This window comes from Gracilinanus agilis, chromosome 2, assembly GCF_016433145.1.
Source record: "Gracilinanus agilis isolate LMUSP501 chromosome 2, AgileGrace, whole genome shotgun sequence".
Classification (NCBI taxonomy): domain Eukaryota; kingdom Metazoa; phylum Chordata; class Mammalia; order Didelphimorphia; family Didelphidae; genus Gracilinanus; species Gracilinanus agilis.
The window spans coordinates 318,147,973-318,172,431 of NC_058131.1; the positions used below are offsets into that span (position 1 = coordinate 318,147,973).

The following is a 24,459-nucleotide window of genomic DNA, read 5'->3' on the forward strand; positions in this document are numbered from 1 at the left end:
CTATTTGTTTGTTTTTAGATTTGGAGTTGTAATTACTCTGGGTTTTTTTTTCTTTCTGATTTTGTTTTATTTTTAAAGAGTAGAAAAAGAAGGCTGGTAGTTTCTTTTGAGACAGTATTTTAAAAAGAATCAAAACAAAGAACTAAGTTGAATTTATGTAATGAAAAAATAGACTATGCCTATGCACAAATTGAAAAATGATCTTCTAATGCACAAACATTCTTTTATTTTGTTTTAAAACAGCTAAGTGTTGTAGGGTTGGATTTTGTAAGTCAGAAAGGCCTGAGTTCAAATCCTGCCTCAGTTACTAGCTATAAAAAGGAGATAATAATAGTATCAGCCTTACAAGGTTGTTGTAAAGACCAAATTAGATATATGTAAGGAACTTTGTAAACCATAAAGTGTTATATAACTGCTAGATATTATTATGAGTAGTAGTACTAGTGAACTGTTGCATTAGCTAATTGGAGTCTTTGTATCTCTAGTACTTTATTTAAAATTTTTTTCTCTATTAGGAGCTTACATAGTAATACACATGTGCATTTCCATATACAAAGAAGAATGGGAAAAATATTCTTGACTTCAGTTAAAAATAAATTATAAAGATGCAGTTTGGGGAAGATGTAGCTTGATAGTAAGCAGTTCATGTATAAAAAAAGTATTCAAAACTTAGGGACTTAAGTTGAGGTGATGAATTATCCATCCCCATATATTTAAGCAGATGCTGAATGTTGATGTATCAGGTATGTTGTAGAGCATATTTCCTAATTAGATAGAAACATGACTTAGAGGATATCTAATGAAGACTAAGGATCATTTCAGAAAAAAGAGATTTCATGAAATTATTTGACCTGTGTTTTCAACATTTTCTAACCTGCTCTATTCAACATTCTTGTTAGGTAGTAGCTTGCTACGTGTTTAAGTAATGCCATTTGTAGCAGTAGACTATTTATTGGGAGGAAAATGAAATATTCTGAACTATTCTTTTATGGAGGGGGTTTGTTTTGTCTTCTTTTCTTTCCTTTTGAAAGAAGAACCTCCTTTGAAGAACTGAAATATAGTGAGAAAGATGGATCCTTGCCAAGAAATGACTTGGATCTTTGTCAAAATAGACATAATTATCTACACAGCTTCATTTTTTAAAGCATTTGGCTCATCATTGCAGACAGCTGCAGCCTGCTCATAATTTCTGACTTTCAGGAAAACTACTAAAAAGTTAAAACTTTTAATGGCAAGAGGTGATTTAAGAAGACTGAAATATACAACAGATGTTATATAATTGAATGTTATTGTGTCACAGCTATGTAACTTATGGACTGATGGCTTTGAGATACATAGGATCAAACATCTAGAGCTGGAAGGAACTTTGAAGGCCATCCAGTCCAACTTCCCTATTTTATGAATGAGTAAACTGAGAATTAGGAAAGTTAAATGACTCACCAACTCATTTAACCTTGACTTTTGAAAGCATCAGAGGCAGGCTTGGGTCCTTTGCCCTGCAGCCATTGCCACACTGACTTTGCCCTGTTCTTGAGTATCTCCAAAGCTGGAAATTTATAGAACCTGTAAAGAAGGAAAAATTTCCCCTTCCTACTGTTTTCCAGTTGATATAAACACACACACACATACATATATACATACATATATATATATATATATATTTTTTTTTAAACCCTTACCTTCCTTCCATCTTGGAATCAATACTGTATATTAGTTCTAAAGCAGAATAGTAGTAAGGGCTAGCCAGTTGGGGTTAAGTGACTTGCCCAGGGTCACACAGCTAGGAAGTGTCTGAGGCCAGATTTGAACCTAGGACCTTCCGTCTCTTGGGCCTGACTCTCAATGACTCTCAATCCACTGAGCCACCCAGCTGCCCTCTTCAGTTGACTATGTAGATTTTTCCCTTTTTTAACTCTTACCTTCTGTCTTAGAATCAGAAGACTGGTAAGGATGAGGTAATGGAGATTAAATGACTTGCCCAAGGGTCACTCAGCTAGGAAGTGTCTGAGGCCAGATTTGAATCCAAGAATTCCTGACCTGGCTCTCAATCTACTGAGCCACCTATAGCTGCCTCTCCTCCCCTTTTAATTCTTAAAGCACCAAATTAGTTCATTTTGTCCAATTGAAAATGAGGCCTGTGATGATTCCATCCACTTTTTTTTCAACCTGTACCTTCTGTCTTAGAATTGATACAAGTTCAAATCTTATACTTGGTAATATAGATACTTAATAGAGATTCTAATATAGAGGGTAGGGGGTATTTAAAAATAATAGATACAATATATCCTCCTAGGGGTGTTTGTGTTGCCTTTAATCCTTTGTGATCCTTTTTTATTTCCAGGGCATTAATAATGTTTGCTACTTTTTTTTGTAATAATGCGTTTCATTTCATAATACTCTACAAAACTTTTGTATCTATGTTAGGTTAATTAAACTAGGCTGCTCTTATCGTTTTAACATTTAATTTATGGCAAGCTAATTAAGCAGACACAGTCCACTAGAATGCATACCTTGAATTACATTAGTGCAAAGTAATGTAAACATATGATGTCTTTTCCCTGAATATTATTTTGTTAGGTTTTTGGGAAAAGGAGGGCAGGAGTTGAGTATGATCTATACTACTTTAATTAAATGTAATTTAAGAAATTATGTTCTGCCCTCTTCTGTCCATATGTTAAATTAGCTTTCTGTGAATGTTTTAAAGTTTTGTTTGGAATTTGGGTTTGAATATGATTTGTATTGTTTTCTGAACCAGGCTAACTGCCATAGTACAAAGAAACATGGTCTTTTTTTTTTTTTTAATGAATACTATAGCTTCTTGTTATCTTTGTGAGAAGCCATAGGTAAAGAAATGAAACAAAATCTATTCACCCAAAGGATTCTGCTTTTATAATAAATTATGTCATTGGCTTATAGCAATCCAAGTTAAACAGATTTTAATGTATGTGATATAATGCAAAGGCAGTGTTCTTACATACAGCAATGTATGTTTGTAGTACTTCTCTAGTAATTTGCTGAGAAAATAAAGTAGAAAACTACCTTTCTGATAATTTTGGTTTTTGGAAATGTGCAATTAAACAATGGTTAATCTTTATCTCCTACCAACACATTGTTTGCCTGTGTTATGGAATAAAAAGAAAGTATATATGAGAAGGGCTGCTAATCAAATGAGGCTAGTACTTGAGGGCACAGGGTGGTATAAGCTGGGTCTTTTAGGCAGGGAGGCTATCTCTACAATATAAGATGAATTGGCTCAGCCAGAGATTGTATGGTTCTGGCTGAAGGTTTTATTCAGCCTCCTGCTGTTTTCTAAGCTCCCTTGAGGGGGAGGAGTAAAGAGCCCCTCCCTTCTGGAGAACAAATTCCAGGGTACAGGAAGAGGAATTCTGGCCACTTCCTGCCCAAGATGGATGCCTGTTTAGCCCTCAAGAAATAAAAGGAAAGTTAGTCTTCCCTCTTCAGCCTTTGCCCTAGTAATCAGTACAATAATTCATTAGAAGCTCTTTGTATAAATGCCAAAGGGGTTTATTATTGCCAGGGGTAAGCTGAGGGAAAAAGGGGTTGAGGTCTGGCAACTGCTACTAGGGGAGAAGCTGGTGCTGGGGAAGGGTCACAGAAGAGAGGGTCAGACTGAGGGAGGCTGGCTCCCTCAATCAGGGATAATTTCACTGCCCTGAGGTAATAAGGTTCAGCAGATTATTAGATTTAGTGATGGCTTGATTTAAGTTGTTCCTGCCTGCCTACAGAAGCTAGTTCCCATGATCTCCACCCACCAAAATATCCTCTTCCCATGGGGAATGGGAAATCCAGGGAATAGCAGGATATCGAGGGAGAGGTCAAGGGAAATCAGGCAAAACCCAAAATGCCCCAAAAGCAAAAGGCCTCTCAGTTGGTTCTGCAGGAATATTTATACCCCCAGGCTCCAACGGTTTTGCCATGGTGCCAGGGTCAACATTCTATTCCTTCCAACTGCCAGGGCTGCTACAGTTGGCTTGCAAAAACAAGAGCTTTTGCTGCAAACCTGCATTACACCTGACAATGTTTTTAAATGTATCTCCCATTGACAAATGAGCAAATCTTAAAATGGAAGCCATTCTTGTTTGAAAGCAGGTATTTAAGGTTTTCCTTGGTTGCACTTCATGATATTGCTGCCTGCAGGACAGACACGAAGTTTAATAGACATGTATCCCAAAAGAAATATCTCACATTTTCATACTTGTAAAAATGGCATTTCTTTATGCCATTGAATTTACCAAAGCATATTTTTTTACTCTAAAGCACAAGATTACCCAAACTAACTCTTTTGTAAAATATTTTATTTTTCCCCAATTATATTTAAAAACAATTCTTAACATTCATTTCCTTTAAAAATTTGAGTTCCAAATTCCCTTCTTCCTTCCCACCCTCCTCCTGCTCTCCTTTCCATACTCTTCACCTCTGAAAATAGTAAGCACTCTCATATAAATTTTACTTGTTCAATCACGTAAAATATTTATCCATATTAATCATTTTGTGGAAGAGATCTCAAACAAAATGAAAAGAAGAAGAAAGAAAGTGAAATATAGTGTGTTTCAGTCTGCATTCAGACTACATCAGTTCCTTCTTGGAAGATAGATGGTATTTTTCAACATGAGTCTCTGGATTATTGCAATTGTGGAGAATAACTAGGTTATTCACAGTTTTTCATCAAAAAATATTGTTTTCATTGTGTACAATGTTCTTCAGGTTCTATTCACTACGCTTTGTATTAGTCTATGTAAATCTTTCCAGTTTTTTCCAAAATCATCCTGCTTGTCATTTCTTACAGCACAATAGTATTCCATCATAATCATATACCAAAACTTGTTTAGCCATTCCCTATTTGATGAATATTCTCTCAATTTCTAATTCTTTACCATCATAATGGTATTGAAAGACCAAAAGGTATGCAGTTTTAGAGCCCTTTAGGCACTGTTCCAAATTGTTATCCAGGTTAGTTGGATCAGATCACAAGTCCACCAACAGTGTATAAGGGTCCCAAATTTACCACATCACCTCCAACATTTATTTTCCTTTTCTGTCATGTTGACCAATTTGATGGGTATGAGGTAGTACCTCAGAGTTGATCCAGACCAACTTTTTTAAAAAATCATTACCTACCTTCCATCTTTGAATCAATACGGTACATTGGTACCAAAGCAGAAAAGTGGTAAGAGCTAGGCAATGGAGGTTAAGTGGCTTGTCTTGGTCACAAGTCTGGGAAATGACTGAAACCAGATTTGAATCCAGGACCTCCCATTTTTAGGCCAGGCTCTCAATCCATTGAGCTACACAGAGCAGTCCTCCAAAACAGCTCTTAATGCAATATGAAAAATAGTTACCCCATTATTATGCTAGTTTCAGGAAATAACCATACTCTCAATATAAGCTTTCAGTGTTATTTGTATAGTTTTACTTTTTATTGCTAAATTTGTATTACTATGCATGTGAGTATTACAGATAGAAATCTTTTAAAAATTTGTATTTATTTCTTTTGTTTTTATATTACCTGCTTTCCCAGCATGCAAAGGTGGGGTAGGGAAATAGTTTAGCAAAAGTATCTGATATTATTTAAGTCCAGCTGAACTAAGGTAGTTCCACACCCAAGATATCCTTCCTCCATTGCAAAGACTAGAAAATGGTGCATTCACATACTTTTTTGGGTGGAGTCAGGCTTTGTTATTATAATTTCAAAGTTTCTTTTGATTTGTTATTTCCATTTCCATTGTTGAAATCATTGAGTATGTTATTTTCCTGATTCTCTTACTTCATTTTTGTCTTCCTTCATATAAATAATACCACATTTTTCTATATTTGTAATTTTAATAATTTCTTATGGCATCATTATATTCATTTACTGAATGTGTTTGGCCATTTCTCAATTTAATAGACATTTAATTTATTTCCAGCTCTTTGCTACCACATACACAAAAATGCCGCTATAAATAATTTGACATGTGTGGAGCTTTTCCCCCCTGCATTTGATATCCTTAGGGTAAATGCCTAGGAATAGGATGTCTAGGTCAAAGAAAATGGACCTATACATCACTTTCTTAATATAATTCCAAGTTACTTTCTCAAATAGGACAATATTAATTCACAGCCCCACCAAGAATTTCTATGTCCTCTCCAGTATTTAATATCATAATAATAATATTAAATAGCATTTATATAAGCACCTCTAAGTTTGCAAAGTACTTTAAAAAAATCTCATTTTACCCTCACAACATCTTGGGAGATAGGTGTCATTATTGTTCCCATTATACAGATGAAATTTAGAAAGACAGAGATTAAATGACTTGCCCGGGGTCATACAACTAGTAAGTTTTGAGACAGAATTTGAACTCAGGTCTTCCTAATACCAGATCTAGCACTATCCATTCTGACACTTAGCTTCTTTAGCATTTCTCAACTCTTATCATCTTTGCCAACTTATTGGGTGTCAAATTTGTATTTTGCTTGTTATTAGTAACTTGGAGACTTCTTTATTACGGTTGTTAAAAACTTGAGATTCTTCACTGAAAACTGTTTCCTCTTATCCTTTACCACTTGCCTATTGGGAAATGGCTTTTCTTCTTACCATTTTTGTTAGTTGTGTATATATCTTGAATAGCAAACCTTTATTAGAGATAATTGATGCAAACACTTTTCCCAATCAGTGGTTTCCTTTATCCTAATTGCTTTAATTTTGTTCTTGTGAAAGTCTTTTAACTTCATATAATTTAAGATATCTGATCACATCTCTTATTTTTAATTTTTTCTAACATTTTCATTTTTTAACTCAATTACATGAAAAAACAATTTTTAACCTTCATTTTTTTAAAAGTTTAAGCCAAGTTCGTGCCCTTCCTTCCCTCCCCCTCCCTGATACGGTAAGCAATCTAATATAGATTTTGCATGTATAATAGTGTGAGACATCTTTCTATATTAGTCCTTTTGTGACAGAGAATTCAAATATATGAAAGAAAAGTTATGAAATAAAGTGATTTATAGTATGTCTCAGCCTGCATTCAGATTCCATCAGTTCTTTTTTTCAAGGCAGATGGCATTTTCATCATAACTCCTTGAGGATTTTCTTGGATCACTGTATTGCTATGAATAGCTAAGTCATTCATAAATGTTCATCATAAACCATTCACCAGTTAACAAAAAGGTTTACTTAGAGCAGGATGAGGATATGTAAGCATTGAGGACACCTCAATTGATTTAGCTGACTGAAACTCCTTTGCCTGCATCACCCATTGTGATCCACACTTTAAGCCTTCAGTTGACATTCCTTTAGCTCCTCATGATTACTTTGTACTCAGGCAATAAGGAACTGACATCAACAACCTTTAATTCCCTGAATCAACCTATTCTCAAAGAACATCTTTATATATATGTATACATACATATATATATATGTATACATATATATATATGTGTATATATATATATATATATTTTTTTTTAAATAAACCCTTAACTTCCGTCTTGGAGTCAATACTGTGTATTGGCTCCAAGGCAGAAGAGTGGTAAGGGTAGGCTATGGGGGTCAAGTGACTTGCCCAGGGTCACACAGCTGGGAAGTGTCTGAGGTCATATTCCAACCTAGGACCTCCCGTCTCTAGGCCTGGTTCTCAATCCACTGAGCTACTCAGCTGCCACCATCTTAATATTTTTAAGGAAAATAGCCTAATTTGCATAGAGGTATAGATTAAAACACCTTTTTTTGCTCCTGTCACAGATAGGTTATCCTCTGCAGGTCTTCTTATAAGACTTGAATAACTACTTTTTGTGGATCATAAACTCAAGCAGAAGAATAGGAATAAGTATTTATGTAGTACCTACTAAGAGCCACGGATTTCATCCTTACAATATCTCTGCAAAGTAGGTGCTGTTATTCCAATTTTACAGTTTAGGAAACTGAGTTAAACAGAGGCTAAGTCACTTGCCCAAGGCTCTATCCATTGGGCTACCTTATTGCATTAGAACAAGTATCTTCTGGAGATGATTAATATTATATTATTTGCATTTAGTTATATTAGTAAATTTTAATTATATTAGTTAACTTATATGAATGAACTAGTTAGTAAAATTACTTACATTTGGGCCTGGGCTTCTGGTAATTCAGATTCATTAGAGGCTGAGTACTTGCCACATATCTGGGGTATGTTCTGGATACATCATTTTGAGATGCTGTGGTTTTGCTTTGGCTCAAGTTTTCTGTGTTTGGAGTGATCTCCTTGTGGAAGCATAGCCCCGCTATAGTCATCATAGGCCCCTGGACAGTAGGGATCCCTGATAAAGTGATTTTTCTGCTGTTTTAAGGATGAGGTATCCCTTCCAAACTCTACCAAGGCCAGCATATCTTTTTGTGCTTGATTATCTATTCCTGCCCTTCTTCTAAGAGCTTGACCCAGTTCCCTTCCTTACTTTTTCTCTTCTAATCATCTCTGTCCCTCTTGGTTACAAATATGCCTTATCCTTGAAATACCTTCAGTTGACCCAGTGATATCATTATCATCCCACGACTCCTTCCTTTGGGGCCAAATTTTGACAAAGAGTCTTCTGTACTTTTTGATTCCAATTCCTCACTAACCCTCATTTCTCAGCCCCTTGTAATCTGACTTCACCTCACAATGGAAAATGCTCTCAAGGCCAACAGTAATCCTTTAATGGCTAAATCAATGGCCTTTTCTCATCCCTACTCCTACTTGATGCCAATGAAGCTTGCCATCCACCTTCCCTTTCTCCTAGATACATGTTCTTGTTTTTGATGACATTCATTGCTTTCCTGACTGCTCCTTTTTAAGATTCTTTTCTGGCTTGCCCTCCAGTTGGAAAGGACTTCAGAAACTATATAGACCAAGAATATAATTTTTCTTATTCAATGAGTTGAGTTGTTTGAATTGTATTCTTTAATAGTCAAGTATGCTTTGGTAAATATAGTGGTATAGAAGAATGCTGTCATGTTTATATGTGAGAAGAAACAATCCGAGTTTTATTTCCTTTGAGTACATTTCCAGAAGACAGAAAATTTCCTCTCAAAATATATAATGTTGGAGAGGCAAGATTGTTGTTCCTGTTTGACCTTCATTTTTTGGAGGGCCAGTGGGACATCACAGGTTGAGATCTTAACTTGCATATGAATTGGATTTAAGTGAGGCAGGATGGCACAAAGTTGTCAGCCTCACACTTTCTTCTGGAATCAATGAAGTCCAATGGCAAAACAATTCAGGGCAACTGGCAGTGGTCAGTGGATGACCCTGCCATCTTTGATGTCTGACCAAGCTCTAGGTGCTCCATAGCACCTACTTCAGCTATCTTCATAGCCACTCCATTCTACCTGGAGAAATCTTCACATGCTTGCAGTAGATATCCCCCTAACTCACCGAACAGGTTTGTAGCCCATCAGTTACCTTCCTTAACCTGGTTCAGCCCATCTGGCTAGATGGTTTTATTCAAGTGTGACTACTTGACATGCTACAGCTTCTTAGAGCCACAAGTGAGAATTGGGTGACAAGTAGACACCAAAGTTGTATAAGCAAGGTATACTGGCAGTGGGTGAGTTGGAGTCTTTAAGCAGAGTACTTCCATTTTGTTAAAAGCAATGCATCTTATAAATTCCTGACTTATTTTTCATAACAATTTCATCTCATAGAAGATAGAGAAACCAGTGACTGAAATTGCTTCTCTGTATTTCATTCTGATCAGTTCTGATCAAGGTGAAATGAGTTAGTGAAGTGAAAATGATTGGGACTCCTTGGAATCTTAGAAGTGATTACAATAACATTTCCTAATTGTGTGACCCTGGGCAAGTCACTTAACCTCCATAACCTAGCCCTTACCGCTCTTCTGCCTTGGAACCAAAACACAGTATTGATTCTAAGACAGGAGACAAGGTATTAAAAAAGTGGGAGTGGCTTATAATAGAAAAGGAAAAAAATGCTTGGCATAGTTAGTCATAAATCCTAGGCTTTAAAGTAACCAGACTAACATATCAAAAAAATCAAAGAATAGTTGAATTTTATTCCCTGGCTAGAGACTCTCAAAGTGAAGATGCCTTAAGAAGAGTAGGAGGCTCTCAAAAATGAAACTGTGAGAAAAATTTTTAAATAATCAAAATGATTGATCCTAAAATAAATTTAAGTGATTACTGGAACTTTTTAATTTTCAAACTACACATACAAAAGATAGATGAATATGAAGAAGTAGCATGGCCCTAAGTTAAAACAGAAGGAGACAAATGGAAGACAGTTGAGATACATTCTGTTTGACTCCAGAACAGAACTAGGAACAACAGATAGAAGTTGAGGAGTCACATTTGAGCCCCTTGAAACTTTCCAATAATTGGAATTAAACAGAAGGAGGGGCCACTTCTGGAGGAAATAAGTTCTTCATTATAAATCTTCAAGATGAGCTTAGATGATTACTTCAGTGAGAATTTGAAAAGGGGTTTTTATCTATATATGTGGAGAGCATCCCTGTACAAGAAAATGAATTCATCAAACTAGTTCCTAAAGCAAGAGAAGAACATGGAAGGAATGTGCCTATTATTGTGTCAGTGTTAGGAGTCAGGACATTATCCAAGTTTCTGAATTCCTAGACCTGCCTTTTAGGGAGTAATTAGATTTCTGGATGCATTATGTCAGTTTAGAGGATTTTTGTTTTCTTTTCAAATTCTCACCACACCACATGGGCCTTTTGTATCCCCTATATTTTCTTAGGGATGGAAAAGATCTAGGAAATCTTACCCCCTTCTGTATATATTCCCTACCTTTTGACTCAGAATCTGTAGATCTCCCCTTAAGGCTAATGCAACCTGTGTTCATATAGCCAAAATGATTTCCAAGGGTCCTTCAGTACTTGATTTTAAGGCTCTGGTGCAACTTACTTGAGAAATCCCCAACTATTTTCTTCTGACCCTGGTCTGGTTTTGGATTTACTCACCCTAGCCATAAAACTTGAATCACTAATACCTGCTTTATCTTCCTCCTCTTCCTCTGGGCACCTCTGTGATCCTGTTTACTACTGTTGTTGGACTCTGCCCCATTTGCCTGGTATATCATCAACTACCTGTCACCTGTTTTCCTGCAGCCAGGACTACTCTATCAAAACCCAAATTTATTCTGCTTCCCATCAACGAATCATTATCAGGTTCAAGTATATCCATCACCTGCATCAGCTGTTGTCACCTGATCCTCCACCACTGGTCATTATGAACAGTACACTGATGCAGCTCGCCACCTGCTGGCCATTTTTTTCCCTTTCATGCTCTACTTTGCTGAAAGGAAGCTGAGAGGGCTACATTTTGAGGCAAAGGATCTCAGTTAGAATTCTGGCTTTACTACTTAGTAACTCTATGAGTTACTATGAGCAAGGCACTTAACCTCTTTGGGACTAAGTTTCCTCATCCCTAGAAAAAGAGATTGGCCAGATGGTAAGGTTTCCTCCTTCTGTGGCTCTATGATCCTATTTAGTGCTATCAGATGTCAAAGGGGAAAAGAAGATATTGTAGTCAAATGAGTTCTAGATTTTGGAGTGAGAAGATGTGATAATAGGTTCCAGTCCATTTATTAATTGGAAGGCTCAGCAAATCACTTAACTTCCCTGATCTGCAGCTTCATTATTGATAAAATGATGATTCGCACCTTCCCAGTTGGTTGCTTCTCACAAAGTTATTGTGAGGGAAAAGCAGCAATATAAACTTGAGTATTTAGAGACATTGCAGCATTAAGGAGATCCCAATCATTTTACATGCCCCATGATCCCCATGTACTTTTCAGACTAGTGTCACTGGCCTCCTTGCTGTTGCTCACACATGATCCTTCATCTCAACTCAGGGCATTTTCTCTGACTGTCCCTTCTGTCCTGAATGCTCTTCTTCCTCATCTCTGCCTCCTAGCTTCCTTGGCTTCTTTCAAGGGCTAGAAAAATTCTACCCTCTGCAGGAAGCCTTTCCTGATTCTCCTTAATTCTATTGTCTTCCCTCTGTTGTTTATTTCCAACTTACCTTGTTTGTACATAGTTCTTTGCACATTGTCTCCTTCTGTCTCCACTAGACTGAATCATCTTAACAGAGCAGGGATTGCCTTTTGCTTTTCTTGGTATTCTCAGTGCTTAGCAGTGTCAGGCGCATAGGTGCTTAAGAAATGTTTATTGACTGACTTGGACAATCAGAAGGACTGAGTTCCAAAACAATTCTACCTTTCTAGGAAAATAATATTAAGTAAAATCACTTAATCTCTATGCCCAAATGTATTCATTTGCAAAAAGGATATAATGATACTTTTACTACTTCCCTCTTTGAATTGTAATGAAGATCTTTTATCAGCCTTGAAATACTATGGAAATCAGAGCTGTTGTTGTTGTTGTTGTTGTTGTTGTTGTTGTTGTTGTTGTTGTTAGTAGTAGTAGTAGTAGTAGTAGTAGTAGTAGTAGTAGTAGTAGTAGTAGTAGTAGTAGTAGTAGTAGTAGTAACAACAAACTCATTTTGCATTCTGCAGCTAATAGTCATAGGTTCATAGATCAAGCTGGAAGATATCTTAGAGATCATTTAGTCCAATCCTCTCATTTTGCAAATGGGAAAACTGAGGTCTAAAAAGATTGAATGACTTGCCCTGGCTTCCACACAGTAAGAAGCAGAACCAATGAAAAATAGTACAGATGAGATTTTTTTTTAATTTTTTTTTAAACCCTTAACTTCTGTGTATTGACTTATAGGTGGAAGATTGGTAAGGGTAGGCAATGGGGGTCAAGTGACTTGCCCAGGGTCACACAGCTGGGAAGTGTCTGAGGCCGGATTTGAACCTAGGACCTTCTGTCTCTAGGTCTGGCTCTCAATCCACTGAGCCACCCAGCTGCCCCTACAGATGAGATTCTAATCCCTCCTCACTGTGGTACTTTCCCCCCACTTCCTTCATCCCTTCATTCCTCAGTACTATTCCCTAATTCATCACCTTTGCTTTGGTTTTTCTTTTCTACCTTCCCAGTTTCACTCCTAGGTCAATACTAAATTGTCCTCTACTCTTGATTTCTTTTTTTCCTAGTCCCATCACAGCTCATACTTTATCAAGGAACTGAAAAATATGATGCAACCAGTCAGCCAGCTTGGATTCACTATAAAATTATGTTACTTAATCTCAACAAGTCCCTTACTGGAGTAAGACAAGAACACACAGCTAAGAAATGTCTGAGGCCAGGATTAAACCTAGGACTTCCCATCTCTAGGTCTGGCTTTCTCTCCCCTGAGCCATCTAACTGTTCCTTCTTCTCTTCTTTTTATAAACTTTCTCTACCACCCTAACTCCAACCCTCATAACTGAGGACCTCACTTCTTACTTTTACTAAGAAAATGGATAGCAGTTTTCTGGGAACTCCCTCTTTTTTCTTTCTGTATCTCTAAACCTTTGAACATTAGCCTCCTTTGTTTCAATCTCTGAAAAGGTGACTCTCCTTCTATCCATTTATATAGACCTTTGAACATCTGTTTTAACAGACTTACTTCCCAATAATCCCCTCTCTTCCTCTTCTTTGCCTCTTCCTCTATACTGTTTTCTTTTTTACCCAGAGTCTTGCCTGCATGTGTAAATGTCCCCAGTAACTTTAAGTCAAACTTCTTAGCCAAACTCTCAGGTATTTCAGTTCTACTGAAATGTGGCTGTTGCTTGCTTTCTTCTCACTCTTCAACCCTTTGTGAGCCAGCCTCATAAGTCATTTCAAAATGCTTTCTCAGTAATTCTTGACTTGTTGCATTTGTACCTGTGGATTATCTTTTCCTCCTTGTTATTTTCACTTCCTCTTTTTTAAAAATTGTGATATATTTTGTCCAATCAGCAAAACAAAGGGCCTTCTCACTGTCTAACCCCAACCCTCTATGTTGAGAACAAAAGAGGAAAAAAACAAAAACCATTACAAATAAATACATGTAGTCAGTCAAAAAAAATTTCCATCTTGGATATAGCCAAAAAAAAATTTCATTTTGCTCTCTGAGTCCTTCACCTCACTAACAGGAGGTAGAAAACATGTTTCCTTATCAGTCCTTTGGAATTGTGGTTGATCATTACCATAAGAGTTCTCAATTCTTTCAGAGTCACTGCCTTTACCATTGTTGTCATTGTATATTCTCCTGCTTCTATCCACTTTATTTTGTATCAGTTTATACAAGTTTTCCCAAGTTTCTCTGAAATCCTCTCCATCCTTTCTTACAGCACAGTAATATTCCATTACCTTTATATACGATAATTGGTTCATCCATTCCCATTCTTTGCTACTTCAAAAAGAGATATAGATAGTTGGTTTTGCTTAGGACTAATCTCACTCTTAATTCATTCTCCCTGTAATTCTTCTTCCTCCTTCCCTTTCTTTCCTATTTTTCTGTTGAGTGAAATGTATTTCTATATTTAAGTATATGTATTTCTGTGTGTAAGTATGTATTCTTCCTTCCTATAACTAGTTCAAATGGGAGTGAGGTTATAGTGCTAGCTGTTATCTTCATCTCTTCCTTTTTGTCTCCCTGTGCCAGTCTGGGATAGACAAATGACTTGCAGTGACTTTTTCTGGATTTTTCCATTTGAATTCAATCTGCTGCATTTTCTAAATCTGAAGTTTTGTGGAAGGTACCTCAGTTGTATTGCTTCCTTCTACTCTACTTGTTCTCTCTTCCCTTTTTGGTTTTCATGACATTGCTTGGTGGGCCCTTCTCTGTCTCTGGAGTATAGCTGAAACCATATTAAAATGTAACTGGGAAATATTTAACAGCATAAATAAAAATACAACGAACTTCAATAACATTAATATATGTTTTTTTAAGTCAACATGCAACCTTAAGGAATTCTTATGTATAGGTAGTGGACCATGTTTCTGTTTTATTTTGACATGACTGTGCTAAGCAGATCTCTAAACTTCTAAATTTATTCCAGTTATCTCTGAGATAAATCCCCAAGAAGGGCCTGACCTTTAAAGAGAGTTTACTCTTTAGGAGTTCATCATAACAATGAAATCATAGGTCCATTCCCTACTCATATGTGTGTACATATACACACATACACAATTATACATATAATATAGGTATATATTTGTATATAAATATTGGTTTCTCCTGTTAGAATGTATTGAATCATATTAAAACCTTCATTTTAGTTCAACTGCAAACATGAAGAAATAATATTTTCTCCAACTTAAAACTCTTCTCAGACTTTTCCCTTAAGGAAATCATATAAGAGGTCAAAAACAAAAGTCAAGGTAGAAGGATAAATATCTCCTCTAATAAAAGTTATTGCTTCCCCTATACCCTGAAGGGATGATACTATGATCAAACTGTGGTCCATTCAGAAAGTTAAGTATTGGGCTCTGTAAAGAAGTCTTTTCAGTCCTTTTTGGTAGAGGTCAAGGTAGGAATTAAGTAATTGAAGCTAAAGATTCCCTAAAGACTATCTTAGTGACTATCATTTTGGAATGTTAACTTAAAACTGAATTTTAGCATGTTGTGACTTTTTTTCCTTTAGGATGCCTCTAAATATTACTTCAAATTGTTTCGGGGTAGAGATATGTCCAAGGATATGGGAGGGGGAGTACTATACCAATTCAGACCTTACTCAGAGCAAACCTTGGATTTTGAATAATGTGAAATTGTTTCTGCCAGACTTGTACTTAAAATGTACCCAGAGTACAGTATGAATGGTTTTTGTTTGACAATGGAAGCTCTCTTGAGAGTAAGGCTGAATTTTCTGTATTTGTAACTCCAGCACCTAGCATTTTTGCTTGTCAACAAAGTAGATGTTTAGTAAGCATTTATTTATTTATTTATTAAAAGGTAGCAGGCTCCATGATTTTTAGTGTAATATAGAATTGGCCTTAAGAAAACTTGTGTAGGCACAGTTTTTCTGCTTTGCTTTAACTCTTCAATCTGCATTCTTTTCTTTTCTCCCTGAATTAGCCTGCTACTTGTTAGTTTCTGCTCTTCTCTTGATACCATTTAATCTTTACCCAAATGTTTATTGGTAATTTAGGCATTAGCTGATAACTCCTTCTGGGCTGGCCCTTCTCAACTGTATTTGCATATTAAAAGCTATTGTATATGAAAAGCCTTTACAACTCAATGGAGTGAAGCTATAATGTTGGAATAGCTGATAAATGTGATATTTTAGAATAAGGGCTCCCTGCTTTTAGAATCACCCCTGGGCATGCTGTCCAGGACATTAGAGAGTGACACTTAATATCAAAAAGACAAATTGCCTCTGTTTTATTTAATGGAAGCCACTGTACTATTCCTAATGTGTTTTGGTTATTAAGAGAGACTAACTAGCAGTGATAGCGAACCTTTTAGAGATGGAGTGCCATGCCCACCCCCCAGAGACTGAATGTAGTGCCCCGCCAATGAGTGTCAGACATGCCCTGCCTCCCCCATTCCCTCTTACCTCACATAGGGGATGGAGAAAGGACTTCTTTTGGGTGGAGGGGCTGGTAAAATGAGGTATGTCCTCTAGGAGTATAGAGAGGAAGAAAGGAGTGGTCCCAAAGCTCTGCTTCCCTCTAGCTCTGCTGCCTGTGAGCAGACCACCTTACTCTCTGTGTACTCCCATTGGCTGCTAGACAGAGGGGCAGGGCATGTGAAAAAATGTCATCAGGCCTGGTGGAGAGGGGGAGGGGAACAGCTCCACCTGAGTCCTTCTGCCTTTCTAGTAAGGAACTCTAGGGTGGGGAGGGCAGTCACATGGCCACTGAGAGTACTCTGTGTGCCATCTTTGGCACCCATGTCATAAGTTTGTCATCACTGCTATATAGAATATGTAATGGTTAAGTGTTGGACTTGGAGTTAGTAAATCTTGGATTCAGATCCTCTATTTGACACAATAACTGTGTGACCATGGATAAATGACTTAAACTCAATTGCTTCTTGAAGACTGTAAATTATATACTGATCTTTATAGGTATAGGAACATCATCATATATAATTTTATATAATTTTAATTATACTATATTTTATATCTAAAACACTACCCACAGACATACAGACGGGACACATTCAGATGTTTGCTTTTGAAGAGAAGAGGTTCCATTCTATCATCCTCCCAATATTCTGTTAGCTCCATTGCCTATAGTCCAAGGTTCTCTAAGGTTTCACTGACCATTTCTACTCAATTCCATCACTACCGTATCATGTCTTAGACATGATCCAAGGTTGTTAGTACAGCAGAACACAGTTTCTTGCAGATCCCTTCAGGCTAGAAAGACTTAGAGTTTGCCAGGTTAAGAAATGTTCATCAACAGGTCAGCCACCAGATCACTGGGCATAGTACTTATCTGGTAAAGTGTGGTGTGGTTGCAGACCATATTAAGCAATAGAGTGCTGCCTCCATACATAAAAAATCATGATTCTTTTGAAGTACCCCTGACAGTAATGAAATCTTCTCAGGAATACCTTCCTCTTCACTCATCCTTATACATAGACAGTAGACCAGGAGTGAGTAAAAGAAGATTCTGTGCTCCCTCTCATAGGCTATCTACCCTATCTGGGTAATCCTTTGAATCGCATGGAGCCCTTCACTTCCATAATTTCTTAACTTTAAATTGTAATCTGAGTGTATGTAGCTGATTCTCTTAATCAATTTTTTGGATTTTTATTGCTGCTACATTTGCAACTTTTTTTTCTTGATTTCTGGTTCTCAGAGCATTTAGGTCATAATTATATCAGAGAACATTTAATAATAGGAGGTGGTGTGATATAGTAGAAAGGATGCTTGGATTTAGATCAAGAGGAATTTGGTTCAAATCCTAGTTTGTCTTAGGTCCTTTCTCTAAGATTCATTATCTCTGTGACCTTGGTTTATAACTCAGTGTTCCTTGTTATCAATTTCTTTATAAAATGAAGGGGTTGGACTTTTCAACTCTAAATCTATGATCTTATATCTAAGGACCAATATGTTCAGGACAAGAGGCAAACTGGCATAGATAGCCTGGCATAGATCAAGCCTTAGAGTCATGAAGCCCAGAGTTCAAGTCTTGCCTCTGACATATTCTGGCCAAGTCCTCTAAACTTTAGTGCCCTAGCCAACTTTCTGTGGAAATAAATTGCAAAGAAAGTGTTAATGTGCATTAGTAGATATATTTCATCAGAAACTTCTTAACCTAATGCAATCATAGGTAAGATTCTTTTATTTTTAATGTACAGGATACCCTCCTAGTTAATTAAAATTTTTTTATCTTTCCATTGTTACTGTCCAAGTTTCTGATGTGCTATATGTGTTTATGAGTAATCAGTGAGAAACTAATTTGTTCATTGGTCATATTATTAAAATACTAATTTTGGCCAGAGTCTTAATCCTTTTTAAAAATTGTTATATGTTACAGAACTTCACAAACTTATTTGGACAACCTCTGGTCTGCTTGCTTTCTCCAACAACATATCCTAAAGCACTACAAGGTATGTTTTGTACTGATATACTTAGGTCTAATTTAAACTGTTTCTTTTTTTGCTTTATATTCTTAACTTGATTTTCCTCTCTAATGGTCATGTATAACACTCCTTGATGAAGAACATATATGTGGCATATGTCATACTGGAATTGGTTTAGCAATGTCTGGTAAATTTTATCTCTTTGCTTAAAGTAGACTATTTGGTTCAGAGGGTCCAGGCAATACCCCAGTTTCAGTATCCTTGCTCTCTTTCAAAAAATACCACACATGGAATATTATTAGGCAAAATAGCCACTATAATTAGATTATTTTGTCTTCTGCTATTCTGGATATTTTCATGTTGATAGTGTTTTTATTTAAAAATTCAAGGGATTCATTTTAATTTAACGACTCCCTCGTATAAATTTTGAATTTAAATTTTATTGATGCCTTTTTGTTTTTTTATACCAATTTCCCATAAAACTACACTGCATTGAATTTTTTCTCAGCAAACATTTAGACAAAAAGGAAAATGAGATAGTCTCTCAGTTGATATGTTCAACAATTATAATCTCTTCCATCTCTACTGAGATTTTCCAGTATACTTGAAGCACCATTTAAACTACTAAACTTCATTTTGGCTTGAAGAAGTTTACTTGGCTCCTAAGTTAAGGATGACAGAACTTAAAAAAATTTTTTATACAATTCTTTTTACATTTTTGTTGTAAAGAAAACCTCTTGCTGAGTGTTTTACCCATTTATCATAGGGCTGAGTAAAAGTTGGAGACATTGAAATATATCTACCAGTTGTATACAATCTAACACCACCCAGGGTTTAGGAGGTCTTGTTCTCCACTCCTTAATTCTAGCATGAGGTAAGATGAGCACTAAACAAATCTTAGTATCACAGATAGATATTGAGAACTGTTTTAGCAGGACCTTCACTGTTTCACTGTCTCCCTAACTGTGAATAGTGTTGGTGTCTCTCAGTGAGAGATGGCAATTTACTGCTACTTCCCAGCCAGAAGTCCAGTCTGCTGACATAGTTTGACACAGGAAGTGGTGGTCAGCATTTGAATGCCTGAGAGAAGCTGGAGACTTTTCACCGTTGTTTTAAGGTAAGTTCTACTCTTTATTAGAAAAAACATGTAGCAGTAACATTCAATATATTTGTCTAAGCATCAAATTATACATTCTATTAAATGATAGAACTTACCTTAAAACAATGGTGAAAGTCTCCTGCTGGGGACCTGTTACCCTGTTTCTTTTTACCTCAGTAATATTTTGGTTCAAATAACTCTCCTAAGATTTAACTTTGTTAGAATTTTTAAAAAGTAATCTACAGTTTGAGTTCATAGAATCAGAGCATTTTAAAGCTTCCAAAGAGTTTAGAGATCATCTCTTAACCCTTTCATTCTATACATATAAGAAAACCAAGGTTAACAGGCATGAAGTTTTTTTCCCAAGGTCATAGAAATAATAGAACCAGGTTTTAAACAGAGGTCCTCTGACTCTAAATCCAATGCTTTTGCCACAACACTTTTCTTTAAAAATCACACACTTTTCCAAGCAAATAAATTTGTATTGAGAGAAGACAGCCCACAAAAAGATTTTCAACATTAATGGAAATAGGTATATAAATACTATTAAGTGGTATCTTTTAAAAATAAAATGGCTTGTATAGCCATTTGATAAGAAAGGCAAATTTTAAATGCCAAAGCTTTGAAAGGAAGATATACAGATCATATAGTTTAAGATTGATAAATATGTACAAACCTGACATAGAGAATTTACTCAAGGGCCTATTTTGTTTTTCACGTGTGCAAGTGGTCTCCATTATCTTGAATGAAAGGCTTGAGACCATTTGGACAATACAGCCTGGAATTATGGAGAATTTAATGAATCTGCCTGGTTCATTCTCTCTCAATGCAACCTATTTCTTATTGCAGATCAGTCTCAACGTGGCAGCCTCTTCACTCTCTTTCTGAACAATCCTTTAATGGCCTTCCTGTTTGTCTCTGGATTGTCAAGCATGCGTAGAGGTCTGTGGGAAAAATGTCAAGAATACCTTCGAAAAATCAATCGAGATATTGCCCAGCTGCTGACCCACTCACGTTCTATAGGTACTTGCTTGAAAGAATTTAGCAGAGTTTGGAATTGTGGTTTGATCTCATGATACTTAGCCTATTTAACTTTAAAAAGGCCATTTAATACAATTTAGAAACAGAAAAATTAGAAGTGTGTTCCCCCTCTCCTCCTTTCCCTTTTTTTGGGAAGTTTTTTTTTTCTCCCTAGTCAAACTTTCTTCCAAAATCACCTTTTTATTCTTTTTAGATCAGGCTTTTCTCCAGTTTTTTGGGGATGAATTTCTTCGCTTACTTCTCACCAGATTTGTCTTCTGTTCAGCTACCATGAGGATGCACAAGATTTTTCGGGTATGTAGCAAAAATAATCACTTGGGATCCGCTTTAATAAGATTAGGTATATAAAATTTATGTGCTAATCTTAGGATGAAATTAAGCTCTGTGGAAAATAGTTGGATGACTTGGGCAAATAAATGATCATTTGAAATGGATAGTATTTAGGATGACTACCATGATTTTCACATTTAATTTTAAATTTGATTCTCTGTAATGCTTATAAATGACCTAAAATCAGAGTTTGCAAGTAAGTATTTTCTTGATATTCATTTGTTTTAGTGGATATTTATTATATTTAGGGTCCAAATCAATACAAGGGTTTATATTCCCCATTACACTTCCCTCCCTCTTCCCTGAGATGGTAAGCAAATAAAATGTTTCCATTTCGGTCATGTTGTGAGAGAGTACTTATGTAAAACCAAAACCTCCAAATAAAAACACAAATAAAACAAAAAATGGTATGTTTTGATCAGTATTCAGAATCTATCAGTTCTTTCTCTGGCGGTGAATAGCATTCTTTATCATAAATCCTTCAGAATTGTCATAAGTGCTTTAAAAAAATTAAAATTTTTTTTTTTAAATTCAGGAGTTGTTACAAGGATATAAGAATTGGTCTGGATATCAGTATCTCCTTGCACTCTGTCTATGGAACTTTCCTATAGCTCCATGGGTTTTGCCACTTGCTAAATTTTCTTTGATCACTGAATTCTAACTTCAAGGTCTCAAACCATTCTGATTCTTAATGGTTCCTACATCTGCATAGGTTCTCTGGGTTCAAAAATTTGCCACATCCAATACCTAATTATCCTTCCCTTTGTTCCTGCCCCTGGTACTATAACTGGGTCCCTGATTCTAAAATATGTTTTCTCTTTTCCTTCCAGCCTCCACTACCAAACACTCTGCCACAAATATGCATTTTTCTAGAGTTTATTTGCATAAAAAAGTTACCATATAAATTTATAATTAAGATACCAGGATACACGTGTCTGTGTGTGTGTGTGTAAGTGTGTAGCTAGTAATTCCAAGATGGGTAATAGTAAAACTTTCTTTGAAAAAAAAATTGTTTTAATCAGCCAAAATCTGCCTTCTCACACAAGAAAAACAAAATCCATTACAAACATGAATTAGTAAATCAAAACTAATTTTTATGATGACCATGTCTCAAAAAATATTTGCCTTATTCTGCATTCTAGGCCCTTCATCTCTCTATCAAGATGTAATAGTACCCTTTATTATTAGTCTTTTGAAATCACGGTTGATTATTATGCTGATAAGAGTTCATCATATTTATATTCCTTATATTCACATATATATATGTAAAGTATTCCATCACATTTATATACTATTACTTGTCCTTCAAGTCCCTAATTTACAGTCAATCTGTCAGATTTTCATTATTTCCCAACTCAAAATGAATATTTTGAACATCCTTAGAATTTGTTTTTCTTTAGAGCTAATCTGCTTTACTTCTAATGCTTCCTCCCCTCTTTTCCTCTTTCCTTTCTGTTTCTCTGTTAAGTGAAATTAATTTCTGTACCCAATTATATGTGTGTATTTTTCCCTTTTTTGAACTGTTAAGATGAGAATAAGATTCAAGTGCCTATTACATTTCACTCCCCTTCCTCTTTTTTTTTTGTATAAATATCTGCTTTTGTACACTATGTAAGATAATTTTCCTTTATTACCTCACCCTCCCCAGTCATCCTTTTCCTCTCACTTTCCATTCTTTTATTAAGATCATGAAGACATAACAGAGCCACTACCAGGTCTAAATGGTATCCCTCTATGATTATAGGGTCCTGAGAGAACACATGTATCATTTCACCTCATTTGAATGCAAGGAGTGTATCTTTGTTTAGTCCTTTATCGTTATTCATTCATGTTTACCTTATTATGTTTCTCTTTGCTCCATTGTTTGAACTTCAAAGTTTTTCTGCTGCTCTGGTTTTTTCATCGGGATTGCTTAGAAGTCCTCTATTTCAGTAAAAAGTCCATTCTCCCCAACCCTCACAAATAAAAATGGTATTATTATACTGGTTTTCTGAGTCAGTTCTTGACTGTAAGCCCATATCCTTTGCCTTCTTAAATATTCTTCCAAGTTCTCTTTCGAGTGGTAGATGCTAAATATTGTGTGATCTTGACTGGGACTCCTTTGTCCTTGAAATCTTTCTTTCTGCCTGCAATATTTTTTATTTGACCAGGACACTCTGGATTTTGGCTATGATATTCCAAATGATTCTTGATTTTTTTATCTCCTTAGTTTGCTTTCCAAGTCAGTTGTATTTGCTTTGAGATACCTTACATTTTCTTTAGGTTTTGTTTTAATATTTTGGGTGGTCTCATGGAGTCACTGACTTCTATTTAGTCTATTCTAAATTTCATGGAATAATTCCTTTTCTAATTTTCTTCTCTATAGCTTTCATTTCTTTTCCAGCTTTTTCTTCAAGTGCTCTTGTGTCATAAGGACACTTTAAAATTTTTTTTTAACTCTTGGCTTCATCACCTCTAAGAATTCTAGTTGAGTTTGTGCCCAAGCTGTGTTTTTCTCTGAGGCTTTGCTTGTGGAAGTTTTGAAGTCATTTTCATGTTTTGAGTTTGTGTCTTGAGCATTCCTGCCACCATAATAGCTTTTTATGGGAGTATTCTTTTTTTGTTTTCCCATTCTTCCAGCCTACTTTGTGACTTGTGATTTAATAATCTGAATTTGGCTCTGGCATTTCTGGAGGAAAGGCCTGTGCTGGTCCTATTGTTATTTTCTTAAGTTACCGAGTATTGTGTTATTCTAGGATCTCAAGGATAGTCTGGGGGAGCTGCAAGCTTTCAGTGTTCTTAAATTTTACTGAGGGTAAAGTCTGATAAGTGCCCTGCTCCTCCCCACCACTCTCCTGACCCACCACCACTAGTTTGAGCTCTGCTGGCTCCTGGCTTGGGTTTGGATCTGAACTAGAGTAGACTGCTGTTGAATTCAGGCTTTGTTAGTCCTGAAAAACTACTGGTTCAGAGTGATTGAAATGTATGCTCTCTTTTGATCAGGAATTCTTGCCTTGTTATTCTGGAGCAGTCTAGGCTAGACACTAGAAATAAGATCCAGCTCTGCTGCTGGAGTCTGATCCATACCATTTGTTGCTTGCTTTTCAACTTTCTCTTTCACAGTATACCACATAGGGCCTTCCTACCTAGTAATGCTACCACCTCTTTGTGCAGATCTCTTTCTCCGTACTCTAATAGATCTGTGGCTCAGAACTGGGTAGTGTGTCACAGTACTCTGCTAGGGTCTGGGATTTCTTCTCGCCCTGGTGTGCAGCCTCTCCCTGGATAACAGGGTGCTCCATGTGTTGTGTGATCTTGGCCTGACCCCATTCCCAGTATCTTCAAACGTTCCTGTATGTCTCCCTCTGCTGAGCTGAACTAGTAAAATGAATCACTGTGCTTTTTTTTCTTGATTTTCCCATCAGAATTCTGTCTGCTACATTTTTTAGCTCTATTTTGAGTATAGACCATCTTGGCTCTGCTACTTTGCTAGATTTTTGCATTTTTAATGTTTCACTACTTTTAATAGTAATTGGTTCGATAAATTTACTGTCTAGTTTGTGAACTCTATCCTTTCATTTACCCTAAACTTCTTTTTCAGGCTTCAAAGATT

The 24,459-nt window shown here is 36.2% G+C and overlaps 1 protein-coding gene across 1 annotated transcript in view; it reads left to right on the top strand.

Annotated features, from left to right (window-relative positions):
* SCAI (suppressor of cancer cell invasion) overlaps window positions 1-24,459 on the top strand; it is a 109,248-nt gene that overhangs the window by 82,343 nt on the left and 2,446 nt on the right. The window contains exons 13-15 of the mRNA XM_044659747.1: window positions 18,352-18,424; window positions 20,346-20,519; window positions 20,731-20,831. Coding sequence (XP_044515682.1) covers window positions 18,352-18,424; window positions 20,346-20,519; window positions 20,731-20,831 — 348 coding nt within the window. The remainder of the gene's footprint in view (window positions 1-18,351; window positions 18,425-20,345; window positions 20,520-20,730; window positions 20,832-24,459) is intronic.